This window comes from Nyctereutes procyonoides, unplaced genomic scaffold (genome assembly GCF_905146905.1).
Source record: "Nyctereutes procyonoides isolate TBG_1078 unplaced genomic scaffold, NYPRO_anot_genome, whole genome shotgun sequence".
Taxonomy (NCBI): domain Eukaryota; kingdom Metazoa; phylum Chordata; class Mammalia; order Carnivora; family Canidae; genus Nyctereutes; species Nyctereutes procyonoides.
The window spans coordinates 64,694,482-64,721,949 of record NW_026575126.1 but is presented as its reverse complement, the minus strand read 5'-3'; the positions used below and the strand labels follow the sequence as shown (position 1 = coordinate 64,721,949).

General features: G+C 47.8%; 1 protein-coding gene across 1 annotated transcript in view; it reads right to left on the bottom strand.

Annotated features, from left to right (window-relative positions):
- SDK1 (sidekick cell adhesion molecule 1) overlaps positions 1-27,468 on the bottom strand; it is a gene marked incomplete at its 5' end in the record, with an annotated part of 892,328 nt that overhangs the window by 231,015 nt on the left and 633,845 nt on the right. Inside the window, 4 exons of the mRNA XM_055340442.1 lie at positions 31-225; positions 3,574-3,657; positions 13,378-13,568; positions 14,284-14,395. Of these exons, the coding sequence (XP_055196417.1) occupies positions 31-225; positions 3,574-3,657; positions 13,378-13,568; positions 14,284-14,395 (582 nt within the window). The remainder of the gene's footprint in view (positions 1-30; positions 226-3,573; positions 3,658-13,377; positions 13,569-14,283; positions 14,396-27,468) is intronic.

The window sequence follows — 27,468 nt, the reverse complement described above, 5'->3', positions numbered from 1 at the left end:
GGTCTGGCTTTGCTGAGGGGCAGTACTCACTGGTGACATCCAGGTAGGTGTAGGTCTGGATCTCCCCTCCTTCATTACTGGCAAAGCACTGGAAGATCCCGGAGTCCTCTGGGCGCAGCTTCTGGATGCGCAGGCCTCCGCTTGAAAGCATCTTGTATCGGGGATTCTGGAGCTTGCTGATGGAGATGGCATCCTTGTACCACTGGAGGGTGGGAAGAGGGACTCCTGTGTGGAAGTGGAAATAATTGGGCATTTGAAAAAATTAAATCTCAAACACTTTACATGAGGGTTGAGGTGAAATGTTTCCAAGGCTATGTTGCAATACTTCAGTGATATCTTTAGTCTGATTCCCTTCGTGCACCCTGTTCAGTGTTATTTTTCTCATTTTTAGGAAGAAGTAGACACAGTAAAGCAGCAAGAGGAAGGGCAGGGATGAACTCTTGATGCCGGGCTACAGACTGTTCTGGACCCACCCCCCTCCCGAGCCTGTGCTGGTCTCTGCACCAGTCTGGAGAGAAAGGGATTCTGGCCATGACTGTGACAGACCTGGGGGGCAGACAGGGATTGGGAGGAAGGTCCCTGATGCTCCGCAGTGCTTGACTCTGCCACTCGAGGTTTGGGGAAGGGCCACCAGGGCAGAAGACACATTTGGAAAGGAAGTAGTCATTGCAACCTTAAAAGGCTGTTGGGAAGATTAACCACATGAACATCCTGTCTTTTCAGCTGCCCCCTGCTGAGGATCTAAGCAGTGGAGGATGGCTGCAGTTAAGAAGATAAATGGGGGTAGAGGCTGAGAAGACATGAGGGACATTCAACTATGCACGCAGGAAAAGCTGCCTCAGCCCCGGAGACAAATGTGAGACCATCAGGTGGTGAGGTGCCATCTTTGTCCTTAGTAGCTGGTGGCATCCAGAGCTAGGCTAATGCTTTGACCAGGAGGATGGGAGAGTCAGACTGAGGCTGGGCTTGCCTTCTTCATCCTAACAATGTCATGGTGAAAGCCCAGGCCTTGGTCATTGGGACCGGAGCTCTGTGCCACCTTGTGGGCCCACCTGATGGAGGGTGAGGCTGGGTTTGGGAGGAAAGCAGCAGGAGACAAAGGACAAGCTCATGGGGGCAGAACCAGAGTTGTAAAGGATAGGACTGTCCTCAGCCTCAGAGTGTGAGGACCTCTGTTGCTTGGTTGCCACATGGCTGTGCCCAGCACACAGAACCTGGGCGAGGATGATGCACGGGACAAGCCCCAACAGAGGAGATGCCAGGCTCCTTCCCTGGGCAGTGCCCTTGGGAGGCCTGTGTGATGAGCAGTAGGGGACACTGCTTCCGTGGCACTTCTCTGACCGCCCTAAGCCACTGAAGAGGGCTAAGTGGGATAGACATGACAGATTGTACACAGAAACTCCACCAAAGCACACAAGACAACAAAGTCCTGAACTATGTAGGGGGTGTGTACACTTGCTCTGGGCCCACGGGAAACGCACAGGAATGTCTAGGCTGGCTCTGTACCTTGGTTTCCCTACCTAGGAAATTAATTTAAACAAAACACCTCTCGACATGATTCATGGTAAAAAGCACACCCAAGTGCCTTGATTTCAGATGCTATGTAGGTGTAAGATGTCTTCTTTAATAAATAAAGTTAATGTGGAATATTTCAAGATAATGTATTCTCAGATTCTGTTCTTTGCCTTAATTATGTTTCCTGTCACTTTTCATTAAATCAGGAAATTAAAAAAAATCCATTTCAAGGTAAAAGCATAACCAATTCATGTAAAATCTCCTAAGAGCAATTACATGATGTAGCTTTCATGAAGAGTAACCACTTCGCATGCTGCTATAGTTTCATTGTCAAAATTAAAAGAAAGCAGTAAATTATCTGATGGCAACGTTGAAAGGCCTGTTCAGTATATATTTACAAGTCTGTATTTAACAAGCAGTTTACCCTGTAGGAATCACGCAAAAGAGAACATTCTCTTGTCAAGGGAAGAGCTTAAGATTGTCATTTATCGAAAAATAATTGTTAGTATACAGGGAACTGGAAGTCTTTCTATTTTGGGGTGATGTAGTGTTATTAACAGGAGTCTTATCCACTGCAGTAGCGTAGATCCTGGTTTCTAAAATCTGAGCACTCTAAATACTGTGGAGCTTCACTTCCAGACCACCGCTGACCTTAGAAACCTGTGTTTATACCAGGAAGAGAGCAGTGCTACCCACAGAGAGGGAGCTATTTCCACGTAAAGCTCACATTCCTCTCTCCCCACCCCTCCCCAGGATCCTGAACAGAGAAGGATGGCAGCAGAGCTGATCTGTCAGCAGCGAACTCGAGCTTGTAAGCTGCCCTGGGGCTGGGAACCAAGCCCCCCAGGAGACATGCTCTGGGCCGAAGCACAGTGGGTAGAGAAGGGTGCCTACAGCAGACCCCAATCTCTGCAGGAGCCATCAGCACTGTTCAGAGGACACCCCAGCAACTTCTCAGAGATGGAAAATGGCATGCCCATGGCTGTGGATCGGTGGCATGGGTTCAAGGACCCAGGACCTTAGCTCTCCTGGAAAAGCCAGGTGCCATGGCCAAAGCCCTTGCTTTGGTAGTTGATGGGTCTCGGTTTGGATCCTATCTCCGTTGCCATGTGACCCCTGGCAGGTTGTCCAGTATTTAATGAGCAGCTCCTAAATGCCAGATGCCCAGCCATGATTTTAAAAAGTATCTCATCTCATCTCCCTGGCTCTGTGCCTCGAGCATGTTACGTAACCTCGCTTTCTAAGGTCTTATTTTTGTATGTGTACTCTGAGATAATAGTATCTGTTTTATGGAGCTGTTTTGAAAATTTACAAAATTGTTAGTAATCCTTACCCTCTGAGCTCTTATAATAAAATATTCATCCTTAAGATGGACAGCTTAAACAAAACAACAAAAAAATAGGTCCTTTTCACTGACAGTCTCCAGGGCACTAGCATATCTTTTGTTAATGAAATTGCCTTCAAAAAGCCTGTCTCTGTTAGGGGGGTTAGTATAGTTATTTGTGCTGCCTGACAGGGTACTAGTGACGGTGGATAGCTCCCAGTCATGGCTTGGGGATGAGGGGCGAAATTACAGGAATAACAAAGAAAAAGCAACCCAAAGCTGTAAAAGGAAAAAAGAAAAGAGAAGAAGAGAAGAAGAGAAGAAGATTTCCTGTTCAAAGAATTTAAAACAATCTATCTTACTACAGAGCACACCTGGTCACCAGTCCCAATTACCCTGCAGACGAGAAAGCGTTTCCTGCCCTAAGTCCTGTAACCAGAGCACTTGAAGGGGTGGAGAGGACAAGGCTGTCCCTCTCTGTCGAGACGGATGGGGTGAAGGCCTCCTTGTTGTCCTCTTGGGTGGGGATTACTATCTCTGCTTTGCAGGTGAGGATAAGCTCAGCAAAATCAAGGTCACCTTCCTCAAGGTCACATGGCTGGTAACTGAGTTCTACTAGGATCCAAAAGCCCTGTCACTAACATCACAGTCAATGTGTGTCCCTACGATGATGAAAGTGCCACTTCCATTCCTCTGTCTCACGACAGCCTATGGAACAGCCTCCCCACACTCACCCATGGCTCGACACACGATGTCCACAGTTTCTTCCACTTCCACTAAAATCCGACTCTCGGGCTCAGCAGTGAAATACGGTGGCTCTTTAAAAAAGAAAAAAACAAAATAGCCCCTAAGCAAAAGGTGTATTTCGGGAGATCTGCAAGAGTTGGAACTCCTTTTAAAAACTATTTCTGGAAAGTTCATTAATCGCCATTGTACACACAAACTCAGAATTCAGTCCAAAGGTGGTTTATGTTCTAGGGTTTCAGAAAGCAAATTACTACTCAGGGTGATGGCTACTTTTCCGTTTACGGGCTTGAATCATGGAATATCTTAATTCACATTTTAGAAGGACTATCCCGGGAGGTTCATAAAAGTTTATATTTACAGCACAGTGTTTTATAGGCTAGTTTGTTTCAGTATCTAAACCAAACTCTGATGCGTGGAGCATGTCAAATAAAGCGCCACAGCTGGGGATGGGGCCTGTGTCAGGGAATGGGGTGGCCCATTAACATATTTTTTTAAAGTCTTAGCGGTTCTTCTTCTCCAAAATATAGATTTAATACTTCAATGGAAAGCTAAATAATAGCTAAGAGAAGAAAGAAAAAGGGCCTCTCATCCATCTTTAGGAGCAGAGAAAACTCCACTGCTTGTATATCTCTAGATACTCCCCTCGCCTTTTCAACAAAAAAATAGTGGGTGTATTAAACAGTGAATCTCCTTGGAGAGTAAATTGCAATATTTTTCCTCAGTTTATTCAGCAGAACTTCCACAGTGGCATGGGCAGATTCATTCAGTATGAAGGTGCTAGTGATTTCATTATTTTGGTAACAAAAGGCTGTTGTATTCACTGTCTGTGTGATAATTAATTTCGGGGCACTGTCTTCCTGTGTGGCTGATTTCCACTGTGGCTGTGTGTGATGTGGGTAGTGCAGCCTGGCATGCCTCCTGCATTGACCGGGTCTTTTTTTTTTTTTTTTAAAGATTTTATTTATTTATTTATGAGAAACACAGAGAGGGGAGAGAGAGAGGCAGAGACACAGGCAGAGGGAGAAGCAGGCTCCAAGCAGGCTCCATGAGGGAGACGTGGGACTCGATCCCAGGTCTTCAGGATCATGCTCTGGGCTGAAAGTGGGGCTAAACCGCTGAGCCACCGGGGCTGCCCTGACCAGGTCTTTAAAACAGGGTGGAACACACAGGAGAGCAAAGAGCGATGAACACTTAGTGTTTCAAAGACGCAATGAAGGAGAGAAGGCTGGAGGTTTCTCCATGGAGATGGAGTTTGGCACCCTGTCTGCGATGACCTGGGTCACTTGGACTCAGGTCATCTGCCTGAGGCTGGGGCTGTATACTCACCAGGAGGCTGCAGAGCCCTCTAATGGGTTTTGGGTGTGCGCAGACTGGGTTGAAAGACACACTGAAAAGATTCATGGTCTCTTTTCAAGCTGGTCTCCACTGCACACTCACATGTTCACATTCAGCCATGTTTCCTTCATTAATAATCATGACAGCAGCAAAATTTATATTCCAACTATACAGGAGCTGCATCTTGTCGCAGCCCTTGTGTGTGGGTCATGCCCTATATTCATCAGTGAATACTAAAGTCGATATCTACCTCCATGGTGTGATGAAAGGGATGTGAGGGAAAAGAAAAAAAAAAAAAGACTAAGTGACAGAGTCAACATTTGCCCGTGGCTAATTACGGTTGTCCTTTTTTAAATTAAACATTTTATTTTGAGATAATTGCAGAGTCCCACATGGTTGTAAGAAATAATAGAGATCTTAGGCATCCTCTGATTTCCCTCAATGGTGATATCCTGCAAAACTACAGCCCAACATCACACCCAAGACACTGACAGCAAAACAGGGGACCTACCCTACTCTCACCTCCCTCGTTCTGCTTGTATGCATATGTGGGCACGCATGGGTGTGTGCAGGTTTGGCCCTAGGCAATGTCACCAGTGCATGGGCCCATGTACCCACAATCAAGAGGCAGAATGGGGGCGACTTCCCCGACTCACTCTTCCCCTCCGTGAGTCGTGGAACCTCGCCCGAGGATGCCTGCAATAAAATCTGTTCTTGGACCCTCGCTTGCCTTGGCGGTCTCATTTCCATTTAGTTACCAAAAAACCTAACATTTGGTGCCGAAACCCAGGAGGAGATCGAGCCCCTGCAACAGCACGGAGGCTCTCTCCTCCTCCGTCGGACTGGGACTCCGCTCTCTTTCTCTGCTGGGGCCACTGGACTCCTTGGGGAACGCCTGCAAGAACTCACCCGGGTATCTGTCAACCAACTTTTACTTCACCCATACTCTCGCCTGCCCACATCCGACTACCCCTACAACGACGCCCCACCGTCAGCAGGAAGTAGCCAGAGCAGAGTCGACGCCCCCGACACCATTATATAAAACAAAAGGTCGGAATGTTGGGGCCAGGCGGGAAGGGAAACTCCTCAAGATGGCGGATACCCCAAAATGGCTGAAGTTCCTGTCACTACCTCCACTTGGGACGCCAATGCTGCTGACAGCTTGACGCAGACCCTTAGACCTCTCCTTTGGACTTCCCCAACCGGACCCAATGCCCTTCAAACCCCAGAGGAGGAAGTCACCTTTGACTGACCGAACTGCAATCCTTCCTTTGCATAGGGAGGGTCACTCTGACTGGTTGGATTGCAATCCTTCCTTTGCATATGAGCCAACCAATAGGAAACCGTTCTGCCTTACAACGTTACCTAAACCCCCTGCCATCTTGTCTTGGCGCGACTTCCCTGACTCACTCTTTCCCTCCGTGAGTCGTGGAACCTCGCCCGAGGGTGCCTGCAATAAAATCTGTTCTTGGGGGATCCCTGGGTGGCGCAGCGGTTTGGTGCCTGCCTTTGGCCCAGGGCGTGATCCTGGAGATCCGGGACCGAATCCCACATCGGGCTCCCGGTGCATGGAGCCTGCTTCTCCCTCTGCCTGTGTCTCTGCCTATCTCTCTCTCTGTGACTATCATAAATAAATAAAAATTAAAAAATAAATAAATAAAATAAAATCTGTTCTTGGACCCTCAAAAAAAAAAAATCAAGAGGCAGAATGGGCCCATCACCCAAGGGTCTCACACGCTTCCCTTTAATGACCATGGCCACCCCAACATCCCATCCTTCACCTCTGGCAACCACTCATTTGTTCTCCATCAGTAATCCTATCATTTCAGGAATAATATAAGCATGGAATCATGCACAGTATGTAACATTTTGATTTTCATTTGGCCCAAATCCCTTGGGATTCATCCCAGAGGAAGTACACTTTGATAACAAAACCCAGCACATATAAATGGTAATATCACCAGGACCAAAAGGCCTTCCCCCAGGCACTGGGCACAGATACTATCTGGCACCATGGCCAGTGTCCTGATGCCACTCTTCCTTATTCTGCAGTGCCACCCAGGCTCCGCCAAGTGCCTGGGGAGGAACCTAGCGTGGGGTCAAAGACAAGAGTGCTCATCACACAGTTGCCCGAAGCATGCTGGAGCTGAGCAGAGGCAAGGCTCTGGGGCAGGGACACATGAGACGCCTGGCCAAGGTCATTCGTGTGAACACTGCTATTCCCCATCCTAGACAGTTACCATGGGAGCCTGGCACAAACTCACCTGCCCCACATGCTCTGCAGTACCAACTGCAGGGCCGCCAGGCTCCTTGGGCACAGTCTGGAAGGGCATCCTGCCAAAGCTTGCAAAGTGCCATCTCTCTCCTCTGGAGCCAATGATCAGGGAGGTTTTAGTAGCTGACAACTAGGAAGGCCAGGAGTGGCGTGGGCAGAGCATGTTTGTTCATTCACTAATGCTCCCGCCTCATTCCTGAAACTTTTCCAGGTGGGTGAGTGAAGCAGAGTAGGTGCACAGCTGCCAAGGTCCTGAAAGGCCCATGTGGCTTCTGATGGTAATTTTATTTCTTTTCCTACCATCCATGTGTTATGAGTTCTCTCACTCCTGACCCTTCATATCAACGTAACTCAACAGGTACTCAGATTTTTTTCTCTTGACCCACAGCTACTTTTACACGTAGTCAGCTGCAAGGACAAAAGTAGGGGGCACACCAGGCATATCCACAATGAAAGGGTTGTGGGTTGAATAATGTGTCATGAATTAGTTGTCTTGTGCACAAACTCTTGCAACCAATTAACCTCTGAGGGGGAAGTGTGTGTCTTAGCTAATTGGCAGCAACCCTTTCTAGAAAGGGCACACTGCCAATATCGGTGCACACTAGACTTAAAAATTTATCACAACTGTAGCCAATAAAACTGAGGATTGAAACTCACACTTTTACCCCTCTTGAAACAAGATGAAGACATCAGGAAAATGTTCCCATCCCGTGTTGAGAAGCAGCCAGCCATGCTGATCATGCTCCACTGTCCTAGTCTCAGAACAGGAGGTGGGATGCTTTCCAGGACGCCTGAACCTGGGGCCTCTGTCAATTCCCCCATTCTCCCAAATGCCAGGGCCTTACAGCACTCATGATGGCCTCATGGAGGCAGCTACGGCAAATGGTCCATGTGTCCCAAGGATTCCTCATGCTCTCCTGCCAAAGGCCTCACATGTAGGACTTACCACAAGACCCAAGGATGCTCCCTATTCTTTTCCAGAATGACCATCTCATCCCAGGGTGTGTCCTTGACTTGTCACCGTCATCCACACATGGTATCTTGGTCCACTGGGAGGGGAAGAATGGCCCCCCAGGTGTTCACCTCCCTGGTCACCAGGACCTGTGAACACGTCCTGCTACCTGGCAAGATGGCCTCTGCAGGTATGGCTAAGGGAGTCAATCTTAAAATGGAAAGGTGGTCATGGTTGGCTGGGCAAGCCCAGTCCCATCACCAGAGCCTCTAAAAGCAGTGGCCTTGCTGCCGCTGGAGGAGGAGATGAAGGAGGGAATTCAGAGATCCACAGCATGAGAACTGGCTGGTGCTGCTGGCTGTGGAGAAGGTGGCCTAAGCCACAGGGAGCAGGGCGCCTCTGAGACCTGATAGTGGCCCCAACCAATAGCCAGGAAGGATGCGAGGACCCAGTCTCTCAATCCTATGCCCTGGATCCTGCCCATCCTGAGTGAACCAGGAAGCGGATTCTCCCTGAAAGCCCCCAGGAAGGTGGTCATCCCAAAGGCTTGACGCTGGATTCATCAGGCTATGGCAGAGAAACTGACGGAGCCCACCCCTAGGACTGTGGGGCCCAAGCAGCCCCACAGCCACACTGCCTCCTGCACAGCAGACACTCGCCTTGTTGGCAAATCCCGAGTCGGCCTTCAAGATCAGCCCTAGAATTCTTTATTTGGCAGGGTCCTCCCGGCTTCCTTGCACAGGATGCCCCCTCCACACTGGGCCTTCCTCGGAGAGTGCCTGGCCCAGTTTTCGAGGAGACACTTTTTTTTAAAGATTTTATTTATTTATTCCTAAGAGAGGGGGGGGGGGCAGGGACACAGGCAGAGGGAGAAGCTGGCTTCCTACAAGGAGCCCGACATGGGACTCGATCCCGGGTCTCCAGGATCATGACCTGAGCTGAAGGCAGACACTCAACCACTGAGCCACCCAAGTGACCCTCCAAGGAGACACTTAAAAACTATCTGCTAGAAGGAGAGCTACAGATTACCAAGGATCTTAAATCCTTGAAGCCCTCCGGGGGAGCAGGTGTGTTCCATTCATCTTTGCAAATCCTCCCTTCATCCTCTCTTGCCAGGCTGGCACTTTAGCAGTGTCCTGCACACACCGTGGGGTCCACAGATGGCTGGCAGATAAGCAAGGGGCAGAGACAGCCAGGGAGCCCGGAAGGACAGATGGTACATGAAGGCACACCCCTGTGGCTCCCTACCGAGTGCACCCTGCTCCGTCCCACAGGGTCACAGCTGGCCTGCCGATCCTCCATTCAGAGCAGACAACCCAAGCACCACTGGTGTTTGCCTCTGGGCTTCATGTGGTCCTAACCTGCTGTACAGGTAAGTTCCAGCTGTGACAGGGCACTTATGATTAACATGGGCACTACCCATATGTAAAAGAGGGAAGAAGACATTTTGAGTTCATCCAAACCAACACAAATGGGTTATAAGACAGGAGTAGAGGGTTTGGCCACCACAGGGCTCTGTTCTGGCCACACGCTCAGATTCCCAGAGGGCCTCCACCCCTGGTACTTGGTGCACGAGGTCAGGTGCCCCTTCCCACCATTGGCGCGCCCTCTGTGCTGCCATAAGCACCTTGTGACAGCCTGCTTTCCACACCAGAGTCCTTGATGTGGGGGCCACAGCTACGCACAGTGTAGAAGATGTAGACCCAAGGAGTAGTAGTGGGAAAGGAAGGAAGAGAAGGAGGGGAGGAAGGAAGGAAGGAAGGAAGGAAGGAAGGAAGGAAGGAAGGAAGGAAGGAAGGAAGAAAAGAAGGAAGGAAGGAAGGAAGGAAGGAAGGAAGGAAGGAAGGAAGGAAGGAAGAAAGAAGGAAGGAAGGAAGGAAGAAGAAGGAAGGAAGGGAAGCATTTTATGTTGGGATCCAAACACTAAAGGGTGGCTCAGTCTCAGCTCTAGAAGACCTTCTGGAATAGATATACTTCTTGACTGTGGTATTCCTGTCAGCCAGGAGATGATACACATAATCTGTGATTTGTTGATAGTTATGGTACTGGAACTCCTGAATGATCTGTGTATGCAAACCAGAACTGACCGAGACACACAGAGACTCACCCTGATGCGTGTCTGAGTGCGCTGTTGGGGGTGGGGGGTGGGGAGCCAGTGCGTGGGGATGCGGCCACTCACAGAAGCAGGTAAGTGTGTGAACGGCAGTGACAGGAGACAATGTCATTTGTGAGTCTGGATGGGAAGACATACACGCTGCTTCTCACCGAATCTGAGATGTTGCAGTTGTGGGTAAAAGCCGTTGTCCTTTTACTTATCCCCGAGAAAAAAGGCTTCCAGGGATTGTGAGACACATCCTGATTTCAGGTACAGTAAAGGTGGAAAATGTGTGTCAACTAATTGTTGGTAAACAACTAATTCAATGCCACAGGTGATATAACTACCAAGAACTAATAAAGCTGCTATTTCTGTGCTTCTGTGGCCCAAACTACTTTTACTGTCCACAGTATGAACCAGTCTCATTTCCTACCTTGTCTACAGTTTATAGTTGTAGAAACTGAGGCCAACAGAGGCAGAGGGACTCGTTTGAGTCCGTGAGTGGTGCCGAGAGAGTCTGAGCCCAAGTGTGTCCCCACAGCCCAGCCCATCACATGTGGTATGTGGCTGACCCCCAGGGTGCCCACACTCTCTGGAGCACAGCTGAGAGCAGGGCAACAGCTGGGAGGAGTGCTGAAGGACAGACAGATTCACCAACCAGGTAAGGTGAGTCCTGGGGCGGAAAGGCATTCATCTCAAGCACAGGCAGGCACGGATGCTCAGAGTCTGATGGATGACACTCAGAGCCTTGGGTTGGCCTCTCCAAGAAGCAGACAGGAAGACAAGGTTCACTGCCCCTGGTTTATCTGATAGGTGATAGAAACACCACCAGGAGAGGGAGGTGAGCTGACATGAGCATGCCACCAAGTCAGCTCATCTACTGGGGACACTAGAAGCCAGGGGGCGCACAACCTCCAGATTGCATCTCATCACAGCAGGGAGAGAGCGCCGCTATTTATCCACCCGTCCATTAGAGCCAGTTCTTCCAACCCATCTGGCTCCAGTGGCCAGATGGGGGCATGAGGAAGGAATGGTGGTGCCAGGAGTTGAAGCCAGGAGGGGAAGGGGGCCCGTCAGGTGTCTGCCTCAGCACGTGGGGTGTTGAGTGGCGCAGGGAGTCAGGGGCTTTCAGGGAACAGGTGGACAGCAGGGCAAAGAGCCCAGGAATAGCAGCAGGCCGGAGTGGAGCAGAGACAGAGGGGAACGTGGACCCAGGAGGCCTGTGCCCCCTGCTGCATGGACAGCCACCAGGACTGCCCGCGGGATGACGCTGCCTGCGCTCCTGTTCAGGCCTTGGAAATTAAGCAAGATGCCAGGAGAGTTGACAGACGGAAGAAACAGCCGCCACTGCCCTGTCTTGTCTCGTCAGCTGAGATGAAAGTAACTGAAAGGCAGCGTGTTTCCGCCTTCTGACATCCGCCTGCTTGCGGGGACAGCTCCCTGCCCGGCCTCATAGCACGCGGGGGACCCTCTCTCCCAGACCGCCACTCAGGATTCACAGAGGTGCTCTCAGGGCTCTCCCCAGATGATTCCACCACAAAATCCCACCTGTCAGAGCACATCCTTGTAAATAAGAGGGAATGTAAATCAACATCATAAAGACACAGAGTTGTGTACCTTTCAAAGCTGGGACACAGAGCAATGAACAGTCTGCTTCAGAATTCAGTTGTAAGTGCAAAACCAAAGCTCATAACATAGATTCAAATATTTACAAACGGAAGTATGATGGATACAAATGTTCTAGTTTACGGGAAGATAGATTTCTTCTCGTTTAAATTACCTTACGATGTTTTAAGACAATCTAGTCCTGTCCCCTGGAGATTGACATGTCACACATTTTAATTTTGGTTCAGTCTATAATGTGCTGTGCTCACATCGCTATGGAAGGGCCGTCATGGGAAAGTCTTCACAGGGAATTGGACCTTGGTGTTGCCCTCCATGTGGAAGTACAATGAGAGAGGCAGCAAGAAAACTGGCTCAGTCCCCTCATGCGGAGTTAGCCACGACGTGTGACTCAAGGCCTGTTCTCCTGATACTTTAAAGATTTTTTGTGCTTCATTCAGAGGGACTGACAGGCTTGTGTGTATTTGGTAGAGTTGTTTTCAGGCCACTCCTTTCATGATAGAAAGGAGTGATGCATGCAAGGCAAACTGCCTTTTATGCAGTATTTTTGGATACTCTTGCTCATTTCATTGGAAAATACAAGCTTTTATTCTTTTTTAGTTGGTAAAGTGGCAAACTGCAAAATATGTCATGTGAGGAGCCACTGGTCTCCCCAGGGCTCCTTGCTGATTTGACCTTTCTCATCCTTTTCCCTTCTTCCTGAAAAGGAGAGAAGAGGCAAAGATTCTGCTCCCTGGGGTCAGCTGCCATGGCACCTCGTATCTGCAGCGGCCACCACCCTGCTGGATGGGTCACAGCGAAAGTGACCACAGCTACTTAATAAGACTAAAGGTATTACAGAGGCTGAAGAAGCATGAGAAATAAAGGCACTTGCTTCACAATGTAATGTAATCTTACCATAATCTGAAAGCACACTGAGGATCCCCTTAGTCACTGTACAACACACTTACCCTGAACACGGACATGTTCCAGTGTCTAGAGCGAGTCCTGTGTGCCCAATCTCATCTTCTTGCTCTCCCTGGACCCTTCACACATGTCCTGGGAAGCAGCTCTATTCTCACCTTTTAATTTAATAGAAGCTAGTATTCCAAAGGTTTTGTTTTGTTTTGTTTTTTTTCTGGGTCAAAAACTACCAGTAATAGGATAATCTCTGAAAACTGACTCTAACAGCCCCGTGAGGGCTACAGAGAAGCTTAGTGGCAAATAGGCCAGTACAAGAAGGGGATATATGTGACAAGGACATTACTACACCACTCCCCAAGCTTGGTGATCATTAGTATCCAGAATAACATTTCTTGGAAGCATTTAGAACATCAGTGCTTTGGGTCTAGCAGGCTTATATTCTTGGAAAAAGAAAAATGGGGTGAATCTGGAAGGTAGTCTCCACTTCACCCTCATTTTCTGAGTTACAAAGGGAGCAGGTGAGGCACGGATGTTCCCAGGCTGCTTCTGAGGCAGCACCCTGTGGGCTGCTCCCCAGGGACTGTGTGCCGTCTGCCGCCCAGCATTACCTATGATAGACAGAAAGGCTTTCGCTGTGGCTGCGTCGAAGGTGCTCCCACTCAGCGTTGCCTCACAGACGTACAGCCCAGTGTCTGCAGACGTCGGGTTGCCGATGGTGAGGCGCCTCCCAAAGCTGTGGAGCCCACCACTGATCCTCACCCCGTTCCTCTTCCAGTTTACATGCAGCTCTTGGATGGGCCTGGGAGGACGCAGGGCATTAGTGACAAAGATGGTGAATCATGCAGATGGCAATAATAATAATTTCAGGCCCTCAGCACAAGCTTGACAAAGCTAATTCTACCAGGAACCATGGCGGGTTGAACAATGGACATTTAAAAATCAATCCCGATACGGCCTGACTCCCTTACGGCATGCATCAACAATACATTCTGCTCAAGGGCTATTGAGCAAGGATAGCTAATTGCAGCAGCAATGGACCATAAGTGCTAATGATTCCATTTGCTCAGGAAAAGAATGTTTAAAATAAATACTATTAGGGGACCTGGCTACATGGGAGGCACAATGACGGGAACCGTATTCTGGAGGGACCACTCACTGGGCCAAGAACACCCAGGACTGCAGAAGAGAAGAGGGGTTAACTCTTTCCTTTGTATCCATGGGATTGAACTCCTGGCTTGAATTCAGCTGGACTCCCAGAGGCCCTCTGCCAGCACCCACAGCTAAACTGAAAGCAGGGCTTTCCAGTATAAATGGTACATTCAACGTAAATACTGGGATACCAGGCTTGGAGATTCAGTTCCCCATCTTCCCATGCATGTTGTTCATGTAGACTTGGTGGACCAACCAGACCACCACTGCTAGAGGGGAAGCACATGGTGATGTGTCTTTCCACCAGAGTCATCTCATTACAGTAATAATGGATTCGTATCCTCAGGGGATGACTAACCACATACCTGGCATTGGCTATGCATTCCAAGGTGATTTCGCTGGACCCAGCCACCACGCTTCTGTTGCCAGGGGGGACCACAATGACGGGAGCCATGGTTTCGGGTGTGTCAACATCTCCTATGGCAGAGAAAGCAAAAGTCCACAGGACTCTCCTAAGTATGGAAGATGTGAAGACTGGCACATAACAAATGAGGGATCATGTCAAGCCACTCTGATAAGACACCCGAATGTCCCAACCCCACCCCAACCACTTGTGGGAGCCCTTAGGTGTGGTCACTGTCACTGGTCTTCATCAGACCGTAGGAGCCTGCAGTGGAATCCACAGCCTGTAAGCAAATATTATGACTGGAAATGAAGGGAACGAGAGCCTTACATTGACACCTGTACCTTGTGTGCATAAGGGCTTTAAAGTAGTGAGCATTTTCCAAAATGCTTGCTGACTTTATTTTTTTTATTGACTTAAGACCTTGCTTATTGAGTTACCTAGTCCACCCACTATTTTCAAATCTGTTCAATTCCACAAATATTCCATGTATCAGGCCCTCTGCTGGGCACGTGTGCTGTTAGAAAGTGGCCAGCTTTCTCACTTGGGCCCAAATTTGACTCCCTGGAGCAAACGAATTCAATCAACAAAGTTTTCTGTCCTGGCTGTGTACTTTCAATCCCTTTTTCTTCTCTGAAAAGTAAATATCCTGAATCCACTCTGTTTTGTGTGTATCAAATTATAAATAATTTAGCTCGTACTTCTGGTGACAAGGGAGAAAAAAATATGACATGTTTTTACTATTTTTCTATAAAATACATGTAATATCAAAATTAAACTACCCACAGCCCACTTGATTGCTGTTTATGAAGACTGATCAAACATTTTTGGAACAGGGATTTCAATAAACAGTAGAGAAGGCAGAGACTGGAAATAAAAATAAATTTAGGTCCCACAAACATGAAATGCTTCATCTAGTACCTGACACTGGAGAGCTGTGCCCCTGTGCCTAGTGCTGGGGACAGCTCTGGCAGTGAGGCTCTTGCCAGGAGCTGCAGTGGGGTTAGTGCTGCTAAGTGAGCACAGCAGGGAAAACAAGAACTGGCCCTGTCTGTGTTCTGGCTTCACTGCTTAAGTAGTATGTGATTTTTTTATTTAAAGGTTCACATGGGGGCTTCTGGGTGGCTCAGTGGTTGAGCGTCTGCCTTTGGCTCAGGTCATGATCTCTGGGTCCTGGAACTGAGTCCCATATTAGGCTCCCTATGGGGAGCCTGCTTCTCTCTCTGCCTATGTCTCTGCCTCTGTGTCTCTTATGAACAAATAAATAAAATCTTTTTAAAAAATATAAAAGTTCATGTGAATTAAAAAAAAAAAGCTTGATGTGGGCAGAGCTAACACATTAATTTTTTAACCTATACACTGATTACGTGGATAGAGACCAGTTTCCACGAGTCTGGGCCTCCCCAGCCTCTCTGCCTCCAAGGCGAGCCCAGCAGGACCTGAAAACCTCCTTCTGATGCTCTCTGCTACCAATGTCCTAGAGGCTGCTGAGTTGCTTGTCGGATTCCTGAGGAGATGCCCGAGTGCAGATACTTTCAGGATGGGGCAAAGGACAGAGGCTGACTGCCAATCAGATTAACAATCTGCCTGTCATCTGTGAAAGTTGCTGATGAGGAGAAATGACCTGAGAAGCTAATATTTGCAAATAGTTATGTGAAGTGAAGGAGAGCAGCAGCGAATGCTCAAAGGTCACTGAGCAAGGTGCTAATTTGGCATTAATCACCACTCAGCCACAGTGGCAGAAAAGGAAGCCTGTGCTCAGCACTTGTCACCGCCTGGAGAGGGAGGACAGGCCCTGGCGCACGTGGACCCTGGGAGATGGCATGCCATGCAGAGCAATGCCAGGACTGAGCTTGCGGGCCCTCAGGGGTGCAGGGGACAGGGCAGTGCCATCCTGTCGTGGGTGCCAGCTACACCAGCAGATGGAGCAGTCCTTCGTTAGGCTTCAGACACAGCAAGTGGTATTTATGTCACACAATATTCCCCAGGCGCCTCCCAGCGGGGTTGGCAGGACAAGTCCCCTTGACGACTTGAATCAGGGCACAGGACACTTGTTGGAAAAGTAGGGGTAGGATGTGCAGATTAACACATGGTTGCTCCTAGGTGGAGTATGTATGATACTGGTGGCGAGGTGATCTTGACTCCTGGGAGCAAAGCCATGCATTTGCTATTGACACTGCTGTCACGACTTTTAAGTAAAATTTTACCTAAGTGCCCAGAAAGCAGATCTCCCAACAGCAGAGACATTGCTCATGACAGGACACAATGTTGGGGGACTCTTCTGAAGCATTTAAATTTCAGTTGAATTTGCGTGAGCACATGGGTGAAACAGACCAGCACAGAGAGGCTTCAAAATGCACCTGCCCCTGCATGACCACTTCACTTGTCACCTGGCAGCTTCGGTCATGTGGGAGATTCACTGTTATTCTGAAGAGACCCTGGGTCTCAGATGCAGGGGTCTGTCCTCTGGGCTATTCATCTTCAGTGGAGGAGACCCTGACCTATGGGTCCCTCTGCCTGTCCTATTGAGTGGCTGCATACAGTAGCAGGGTAGGAAGTAGATCGGTCTAGAGACAAACTATTAACTCTTCCCTCCATCTCCAGCTCCAGGTCATAACTGGCCCCTCCATGGCCCAGCCCACTCCAGCTGTCCCCAGGCATGTACCTCTGCCCCCACGGCCCCCACTGCTTCCTCCTTGAGCAGTTCTCCAGAAACTGGTTTCACCTGCCATCTGCGAATCCGTCCTGTCTCCTTGTCATTATGCTCCTCAGTCTCTTTTTCCTTTACCGCTTTTCAGAGGTTTTCTCTTTTTTTCAGTGAGAGGCGGTAATAGAGGTGCTTTATCTGCCATTTTGAACCTGCCATGCTGACTTATCTACCCATTTTCCCCCCCACATTCAATTTTTAGAAGAGAGATGTAAAGAAGAATATCTAGGCATTTCAAAAAGAATAAAACAACCTCTTTATTTCTGCTCTTCCACAGCACCGAGATACAAAAGCACTCAAAATCCTTAATGATTGGTTATTTTTTCATAAATATTTCATAAATATTCCACAATAATGAGTCACTGCTCCCTCCACCAGGGATATAACCCCTTCCCTCAATGGTCTACATTAACACAACATGGTTTAAACGCTATATGCCAGTGTATTAAGAATTATTTCCGAGAAGAATGAAAACAGAAGGAAGCGGGAGGAGAATGAGCTTTTCCAAAGCTCCCGCGTAGCCACCACACCTCCTACTAAATGACTGCGAACGCTGAATCTAACAACAAGACAAGAGAGCTATTACTGCTCCCCTTTTACAGACGAGAAAATTGAGTGTCACATGAATTCAAATGGCAGAGAAAGGGCTTAAATAAAGGAAAGTCTCCATCCGAAATTTGTCAACTTCTTTTCCCATAATGATGTCTGCTCCTAATAGAGACCTGGATGGTGCTCAGTTAACCAAAAATTAAATTAGCTAGAATGCTCCTTCCCCCAACCATTTCCTTGAGACTTTACTATAGTTTTTCACCAGAACACGTCCTAGGCTGGTTTTAGGTATTTGGAAGTGAAGATGTGGAATCAGAAGAGGCTTTCTGCAGAGGTAAGCAGCAAATGGACACCAGGCAGCTTCAGTGGAGGCCTCTTTGTAGTTGCGGGAACACAGCATTTGAGCCCGGAAACAGCACCTAATCCTAGTCAATCCCCCGGCTCAAACCCCTTAATCGCTGGAGAGCTGAGTAGGGAGAAGCTGTCTAGGTTGCATTTAATTAAAAGTACATTTAAAGAACATCAAATCTCTCAAACAACAACAAAAAGGTTCAAAGTTTGCCTGAACTCCTAAGCTGCATAACTGCTACAGATGAAGGAGGATAAATGGCAGACGCCCTGCTGTGCTGCTTTATGAGGAGAGAGACGGGGGGGGGGATCAGGAACCCAGGAGTGGTGGGGAGTGAAGAGGAAACCTAGCTATCTCTGGGATGCCCAAGCAGAGGGCATTCCAGGCAGGGGACACAGCGCTGCAGAGTCCTCACTGTACAGCAGCTCGGAGTGCTGGAGGGGCTGCTGGGGGTTGCAGGCTGGAGCCCAGAGAGCAAGGGAAGATGTGGGGCGAGGTGTGATGATGGGAGGGGTCAGCTCAGGGAGAGCCAAGTACCTGGGGAGACTTCTGGGCAATATCCTAAGGGTGGATGGGAAGGCGCTGGAACGTTTGGGGCAGAGGGTGATATGATGTCAGTTTTAAGAATCAAACTCTGGAATCCATTGCAGGGACCAAAGGAGGGCACGAGAGGTCAGCCAGGTAACAGAGACTGTGTGCTGGAGGTGGAACTAGGTTTGGGGCATTTTTCAAGGGCAGAGTCAGAGCTTGTTGATGATTGGATATGGGGATGTCTGTGGAAGAGGAGCTGTGGAGAGAGAAGCTGCCATTTCTAAGGGGGAAAGACCAAGCAGGTGGACTTTTGGGAAGCAGTTCAGGAACTGGGTTTTGGATGTATTGGATGGAATGGGATGCCTACTGATCTCTAGGGTCAGCAGCGACCCCAGTGTACTCCTTCACACTTGGGTTTTACCTTTCTGCTCCCAAAGTTCATTCTGTGTCTTGTTTTCAACACCACCTCTGCCCATTCCTCAAAAGATTAAAAATACAACTACCATATGATCTAGCAATCCATTTCTGGGTATGAACCCAAAGGAAAAGAAATCACTAACTCAAAGAGATGTCTGCACCCCCATGTTCAAGGCAGCATCATTCACAACAGCCAAGACATGGAAACGAACTGTGTGTCTGTCTGTAGATAAATAGCTAAAGAAAATGTGGTGCATTTATGAAATATAATTCAGCCACGAGAAAGAAGGAAATCTTGTCATTTGGTACAACATAGATGAACTTTGAGGGCCTTGTACTAAGTGAGATGAGTCCGAGAAAGATAAATATTGTATGATCTCACCTACATAAGGAATCTATAAATGTGGAACTCCTAGAAACAGAACAGACAGGTGGTTGCCAGAAGCAGGGAGGAGGAGAAACCAGTAAAGGTAGTCAAAAGGGACAAACTTTCATTTATAAGATAAAGAAGATCTGAGGATGTAATGTTAAAAAAAAAAAAAGTATGTAGGCATCGCCAAATGTCTACTGCGTAGCAAAACTGTGCCCGGATGAGAACCACTGGTTCTAGGTCATACTCCTGGTTAGTGATATGGACAGGAATAAAAATTCTTTCTTTAGAGAAAAAAAAAACAGAAAAAGAAAAAGAAAAGGAAAGAAAGCAAGCCTTCTGCTGTGGAGTGATAACTAGACAGACTCTCCTAACTGGGGTCTCAACGTCCACCTGGGCACTCTTCCTTGTCCCAAGCACTGCAGCCTGCGGGCAAGCCCGGATGACCCCATCCAGACAGCTGCCCGGAACGCTGCCCCCACGGGTTCGGGCCCAGCAGGGCATGCCAGACTAATGAATGACATCCAGCATCGGTCTGGGCACGCCGCTTCCTGAGCCTCTCTAGGCCCAGCTCTGTCCTTACTAGGCAGAGCCCGGAAAGGCCCGAGGGCCGAAGAAGGGTGTGCAACTTACCTCAGAGCCTAACACGCTCTGACATGCAGCTGGTCTCCCCCTGACCCATCCCCCCCACCCCAGAACTGTCCCCATAACCGTGACTTCCTTGCTTCCTATTTCCTTGCATTCCACTGTGAGGAGAACACGCAGTGATGATGTGCTTGCTGTTGACCGCCAGCCCCTTCTTCTCAAGCTGTTCTGTTGGACACGTAGACATAGTGATGTGGGGTGCTGGCCCAGTTCCTGGGAACAGATTCCATCGGGCTCCCCTTGCCCTGCACCCCTAATCCCTTGGTCCTTCTCACTGCAAGCTTCTCTCCCTGCCCCCAACTATCCGCGACGAGGTTCCCACATGCCCAGCACCTGAAAGGCACAATTATGACGAAAACAGTTTTGAATCCAATCAACCTGGAAATGCCACCACAGCTCCTCATTGGGAACAAGGCACTGAACTTCTCAGAGCATTTGTCAAATGACAGGCATTTTGCAGGGCCATTACCAGGGGGGTAGGCATCTGCATGTCCATAGGGATGCACAAGGAGCCCAGAAGGCACTGTGTGAACCTGGAGGCTAACAGCACCATGGTGGGATTGAGAAGGAAGCCCTCATCCCACCCCCCAGCTCTGTGCCCCGGCTGCCTCTGTCTGTTTTGCCAGTGCTGTCCTCCCCACAGGGCCCTGTCCTTGCTCTTCCCACCACAGGCGTAAGATGAACACCCTGCAGCCCCATTCTCAGCACAGAGGCACAGCCTACACTTGGATCCTCAGCACAGGCACATTTCCCCACCCTCTTCTTACAAACATATCAACATCTCCTTAAAAAATACAGACTTGGGATCCCTGGGTGGCGCAGCGGTTTGGCGCCTGCCTTTGGCCCAGGGCGCGATCCTGGAGGCCCGGGATCGAATCCCACGTCAGGCTCCCTGCATGGAGCCTGCTTCTCCCTCTGCCTGTGTCGCTGCCTCTCTCTCTCTCTCTGTGACTATCATGAATAAATAAATAAAATCTTAAAAAAAAAATACAGACTTGTTTCTTTCAGGAAAGAGCCTGTGCCTGAAAGCAGTGGGATTTTCTAGGACATCTGAGAAAGCAGATCTCACGTTTGGGTTTCCTCTATGCCTCAGGAAAGCTTTGCAGCAGCCAGCTCCAACAGGGCTGAGGCTGTAGGCTCCGCTCCCTGCATGCCACCCCAATCTTCTCCGGGCACACCAGAAAATAATGAGGTCGAACGCTGCCCTCAACCTAAAGGTGCTGAGTCACATTTGCCCTGAGATACAAAACCCAGGCACAATTGCCACATAAACATGTGCAAGATGAGCAAACCACGCGCCCTTCTGACATATAAGTAGACTTCTTCTATGAGAGACGCCTTTGTTAGTGGAAAAAATGTTAGTATGACAGCTGCCACACTTTCTAAGATTAGAAGGAAACTCTGGCTCTTCGATTCTTAGTATGTCTACAGCTACAGGGTTTTTATTTCTGTGAAAATAGGATCTCATCAAGAAGCTGGCAGGTAATGCAATCTACAGGACTATTTGAAACCTCAAAATCTTCCTGCTCCAAAAACAACTGGCCCCAAATTTGGAGGAACAAAAGAGAAAATAGGGTTGAAAACAAACCAGGGAGTAAAAGACAATGAAGGCTCTCAGTATTGAGCAATCAATCTTTAGCTTTTCTTTTTTTAATCTTTGTTCAATACCATTAATAATAACATATATTGGTTGTGCTGAGCAGATGACGTAACAGTTACAGAAATGCTTTAAAATTCAGGCAACTGGCTATTTGGACAGAGCAACAGTGGCCCCTCCCGAGCCAGCACCATAGGTGCCCTGGCTCCTCTGGCACATGGTTCTCAGCTCACTGCAACATCACGATGTGCTGGTAGGTCTGTCTACCTTTGAAAAAAATTTTTTAGAGATTTTATTTATTTGAGAGAAAGACCACGAACAGGAAGAGAGGCACAGGGAGAGAGAGGAAAAGACTCCCCGCTGAGAAGGAAGCCTGACCCAGGGCTTGATCCCAGGACCGAGATCATGACCTGAGCAGACACTTGACAACCTGAGCCACCCAGGTGCCTATAGGCCTGTCCACCCTTTGGAATGAGGGACAAATGTGCCATTCATCTTGGTATGAAACAGTGTGCCTTGGCCTTAACAGCCGTTTGGCAAGTACTTGTTAAATGGAGAATTAAGTCTTATCCAAATAGAACAGGGTTGGTTACCATCAGCAGAGCATCACACGTTCAGGACAATGCTACAGAGCATCACAGCAGAGCATTATGGCTATATGACCACTACAGAGCATCACAGCAACAGTAACAATGCCCTATTTCATGTGCACTGCAACCACGCACTCCACTAGCACTGGGGATTCCAAGTTTTAATGGCACGAGGTCAGTGTCATCAAGGAGGTGTGTTTAGCAGAGGAAGATGTCCCGTAAACAGAGTGAGTATCAATAGGTTGTTGGGCTAGAAGAGGAGCAGGGAGGGGCATAGCAGGACCTGGTGGGTGTGTGGGTTGGGAGCTTAACTCTTCCAGGGGAATGAGGAAAGCCTAAGCCATGTCCTTGGAAAATGGACAGGCACTCATCAGGGGGAGGAGGAAGGAAAGGAACAGGAACAGCAAACAAAGAAGGGGGAAACCCATCCAGCCTACGTGGAAAAATGCAAGTCCTTCTGGAGGTCAAGGGGAAGTGGGTCTAAGTGTGGCGTGATCAGGGTCCACACGACCCGCGGACTCAATCCAGTAAGGAATGGAATTGTCACCAGAGGACCCTAAGAAGGGGGCTATAATGAGTAAGAGATGGAGGGATGCCACAGGGAGGAGGTAGAGGCAGCTGGTTTATGCACAGGAAGGCTCCAGGTTGCTGGCTGGAGTGGTCTGGGTGGCAGAGCAACTCGGGTGAAAACTTAGAAGAGAGAAGGGTTGGGGGTGAGGACATGGGCAGGTTAGGATGGAGATACAGGAAGGAGTTTGTAGAGAAGGCCATGCTCAGGTGCCTGTAGGGTGTCTAGGGGGCAGGTGCAGGGAGCATGGGCTGGTCAGCGTGGGAGTGGGGACAAATCCCGAGACAGGAAGGCCTCTCTGGGAAAGCAGGGGAAGCGAGGATGGAGGGCAGGTCTGGGACAAAACCCCAGCAGCACCTTTGCCAACCTTTGATGGGCAGGCAGCCAAGGCCACAAAGCACTGCGAGTGGTCAGAGGAGGTTATAACACTACTGAAATGAGACTTTGTGTCATTCTTTTTTTCCAGGTGGACTGGAATTCACATTTATAAAATTGAGGCTAAAAAATTCTGCTCAGCTTTTAAAAAATTTATTTAATTTTATTTAAATTCAGTGAATTAACAAATAGTGTGTTACTAGTTTCGGAGGTAGAGATCAGATGCATCAGTTGCATTTAGCACCCAGTGCTCATTGTATCACATGCCTTCCTTCATGCCCATCAGCCAGTTACCCCATCCCTCTACCCTCATCCCCTCCAGTGACCCTCAGTTTGTTTCCTATGGTTAAGAGTCTCTTAAAGTTTGTCTCCCTCTCTGATTTCATCTTATTTTATTTTTCCCTCCATTTTTCTATGTTCCTCTGTTTTGTTTCTTAAATTACACATGAATGAGATCATATGATAATTTCTCTCTGACTTATTTTGCTTAGCACAATATCCTCTAGTTCTGTCCACGTCGACGCACATGGTAAGATTTCATTTTTTGATGGCTGAGTAGTATTCCATTTTATATATATATATATATACACCACACCCTCTTTATCTATTCATCTGTCGATGGACATCTGGGCTCTTTCCATAGTGTGGCTCTTATGGACATTGCTGCTATAAACATTGGGGTCCAAAGGCCCCTTAGGATCACCATGTTTGTATCCTTTGCTCTGTTCAGTTTTTGAAGATGAATCTTCGAATTTATATTGTGGGACAACTGCTGAGGAATGCAGAGCTATATGTAGATAAAAATCCTGATCTTCAGTGGTTTATGTATACAATGGAATATTACTCAGCCATTAGAAACGACAAATACCCACCATTTGCTTCAACGTGGATGGAACTGGAGGGTATTATGTTGAGTGAAGTAAGTCAATCGGAGAAGGACAAACAGTGTATGTTCTCACTCATTTGGGGAATATGAATAATAGTGAAGGGGAATATAAGGGAAGGGAGAAGAAATGTGTGGGAGATATCAGAAAGGGACACAGAACATAAAGACTTCTAACTCTGGGAAATGAACTAGGGGTGGTGGAAGGGGAGGAGGGCGGGGGGTAGGGGTGAATGGGTGACGGGCACGGAGGGGGACACTTGACGGGATGAGCACTGGGTGTTATTCTGTATGTTGGTAAATTGAACACCAATAAAAATTAATTTATAAAAAAAAACAAAACAAAAAAAAAAAATCCTGATCTTCAGCAACAAGGGTTTCACTGCACCACAAAACATATGGAGAACCGTCGAGCTGGAGACATTCTTTGTTCAGTTTCTGCAAACAGGCTGGTTCTGACCCCTCTCAGCCTGCTCTCTGACAATAAAAAGCCTCATTTAATTGGTCAGTCTTTTGTGATTCTTGACCTTCTCCCATGCACAGCAAGGGACACCGGTGCTCTTCTGAGGGGATGGGTAAAAACAGCTCCAAGATATTCTATTTAAAGAAAATCAGGTGGCTTTTCTGTTTATCAATTGCTTTTGCAGCTACTTGGAGTCTATCATCCTTCCCTGCATTATTAAAGTGGCCTGGCAAAGGGATTAAGTGCTTTCCTGCCTGCAGAAGCATGGCAACAGGTACATCTGATCTCTTGCCACCCTGGGGAGCCAGCATCTCAACAGCTCAAATCCTGTAATGCTGAACCAACCCAGGATACATATTTTTAAGAGACTGACATACACATACATATATTTATATTTATATATATCTCTAAGAATTCATAGAAATCAATATTACTTTTTTCATTAAAATGTGTTACAGTGCAAGGTATGTCAGCAACAGACAGACCAGGTCATTCTCTAAGACCGCACAAGCTGATTTCCTCGTGGCAGAACGTGGGCAATGTCAATGGGCACTGTTTTGTGACAACTGAATAAACAGCATGATTTCTTTCCTGATAGGGGGGAAAAATAACCTTCTTCGCTAAGTAAAAGGTTCCTCTACTTCTTACTTTGGCCAAGTTCACTTTTTAATTTGGAGTCAGCCAGCACCTGAAGAGGTGAAGCTGGAGTATTAATTTCTGGGTTAATAATCTGTTGTGTGTGGAGGTGTCTAAGGATACTTTCCTGTTCTTTTAGATGCCATGTCCCTCATCATTTGTCAGCAGAACGTGGGCACAAACCACAATGGCATCACACCAGTGCAAGGAGAAGGCGGCCGGGGTGTGGCACTGGCGGCACGCTTATGGGGGCAAACCCAATCACAAATGCTCTCGTGGTTTTCTGAAGAGGAGTGTGCACCAGCTGACCCGATTCTTCTTCTTTACTGTCCAACAGGAGGAGGGAAAGAAAAATGGGAGGAAATACAGCACTCTGGGCCATTTACAATTTTATCTTTACATGTACTTCCATTTTTATCTCAATACACTTCTGGACTTTTTTATAGACAAGAGACGATAAATAAAATAATATGACAGTTTGACAAACAATCCAGGAGTTTCTTTTCTTCTCATTTATAATATATTTGAAAACTTGCACATTTGGAAATGAATGGAATGTAACAAAGAATGTGTTTTCATCAGCTTTGTACTGGGCAGAGAAAAATGAAGGTAATAGAGATAGCTCTACAGTGGGCTTATTTATCTATTTATTTGGGGATGAGCGCAAATTGGTATACAGAAGACAGGATTTAGGAACTGCATGACTGGACACTGGAGTGATCCAAATATCTGATTCAAAAGATAGGAGCTGATAACCTGCCTTTTATTTAAACACATAAATGCATAATCTGCCACTTAATAGTAGAAGGACCATAACCAATAGAAAAACTGGGACTATAAGCAGTTTGGGTGGGCCAGAGGGGTAAGAGAAAATGTTTTTCACAAGATTAGGTCAATTTTCTGAATGGCATTCTAAAATTACTGAGAATGTAATTAGGAACAATAACAGATTACTTTTAGCTTTAATGAAGAAATTCCCTTGAGTACATTTGCCAAACATGCAAATCTGGGCATGGAGTCAAGCCCACCAGGGCAATTGCTGCCCATCTGAGGCTGTTAGCAAGGACAATGTGAAAATGCAGACACCTTGGAAGAGGCCTCTGAAGGCTCAGTCCTCCTCCACCCCCCAAGCTGGAGGAGCTCTCTGGCAAAAAGTTCTCTTCAAAGTTCAAATAAGAGACACAAAATATTTAGAAGCTGGTAGATCTGTAGGAAGAACAGCACTGCACTTACTAAACTGTAAAGGAGGGATCAGAACATTTGATTTTCCCTAATGGCCACCAACCCATCATTTTGAGGATAGAAGCTATGCTGCCTGGTGATCTCTGCCTCTGCCGGCTTAGAGAGCTCCATGACGAGGCCCCGTTCCCCTGCCCTGCTCTGCTCTTCTCCTGGTCCTTCACCTTCTGATGTACTGCATGCTGGACTTGTTTTGTCTGTGTCTTGTGATCTCACGAGATTGAAAGACCAGGAGCTCAGGCGTTATTATCAGTTCTGTTTGGGCCATACTCCCCCGGCCTCAGACAAGGCATGATGCTTACTTAGGTGTGCAGTAAAAACCTCGAGTGATCTCAGAGAGGAGACCTGGGGACAAGTCCTTCCTTCCTGTGTCTACAGGAGAACTCCACCAGGCTGGACATAACAGAACTGAAGAGGAACATCTTCACATCACGAGAGAGGTCTCATTGAGGACCATCCTACTCTAGACCGCTAGCCACTCTGCAAAGAACTCCCAGATATGCCAGCCGAGGCCAGGCCCCAGTGACCACAGACATAAAGGCAGCCAGGTCTCCTCTGGGGTGTCTTCCTCATGGCTCCATATTCCTGAGCTTCAATCACAGACCACATAGCAGCACCCTGAAGTATACTGGCTGCCCCCTTCTGACAAGAGTACTCTCACCTATAAAACTTCCTCCATTCCTACCTTCCCCAACTCACACTGGTTCCTCCTGAGTCCCGCCCATGTACCCGGGCCTGAGAACATGTCACTTCCTCCATGAAAGCTTCCCAAGCCCTCGGTAATGATGATCCTCCCTCTTTGTTATGTGTGGTGCACTTTTTTATTATTGTGGTTAAATATACATACCTGAAGGTTACCATTCTTAAGTGTATTATTCTTTGGCATTATTAGTTCATGTTGTTTTACAACCATCACTGACATCCTTCTCCAGAACTTTCTCATCTTCCCAAACTAAAACTCTGTGTCCATCACACCCTGATCCCCTCTTGCCAACTCCAGCCCCTGGCTCCCACTTTCTACCCTCTGTCTCTGTGAGTTTGACCCTAGGTCCTCGTTAAGTGGAGCCACATGGCATTTATCCCCTTTGTGACTGGTTTATGCTACTTAGTCTTCAAGGCTCACACATGCTATAACATTTGTCAATTTTTCCTTCCTGTTTAAGGCTGGGTAATGTTCTGCTGTATGGAAGGACTGCATTTGTTTATCCAAATGATTAGTGAGGTTGAA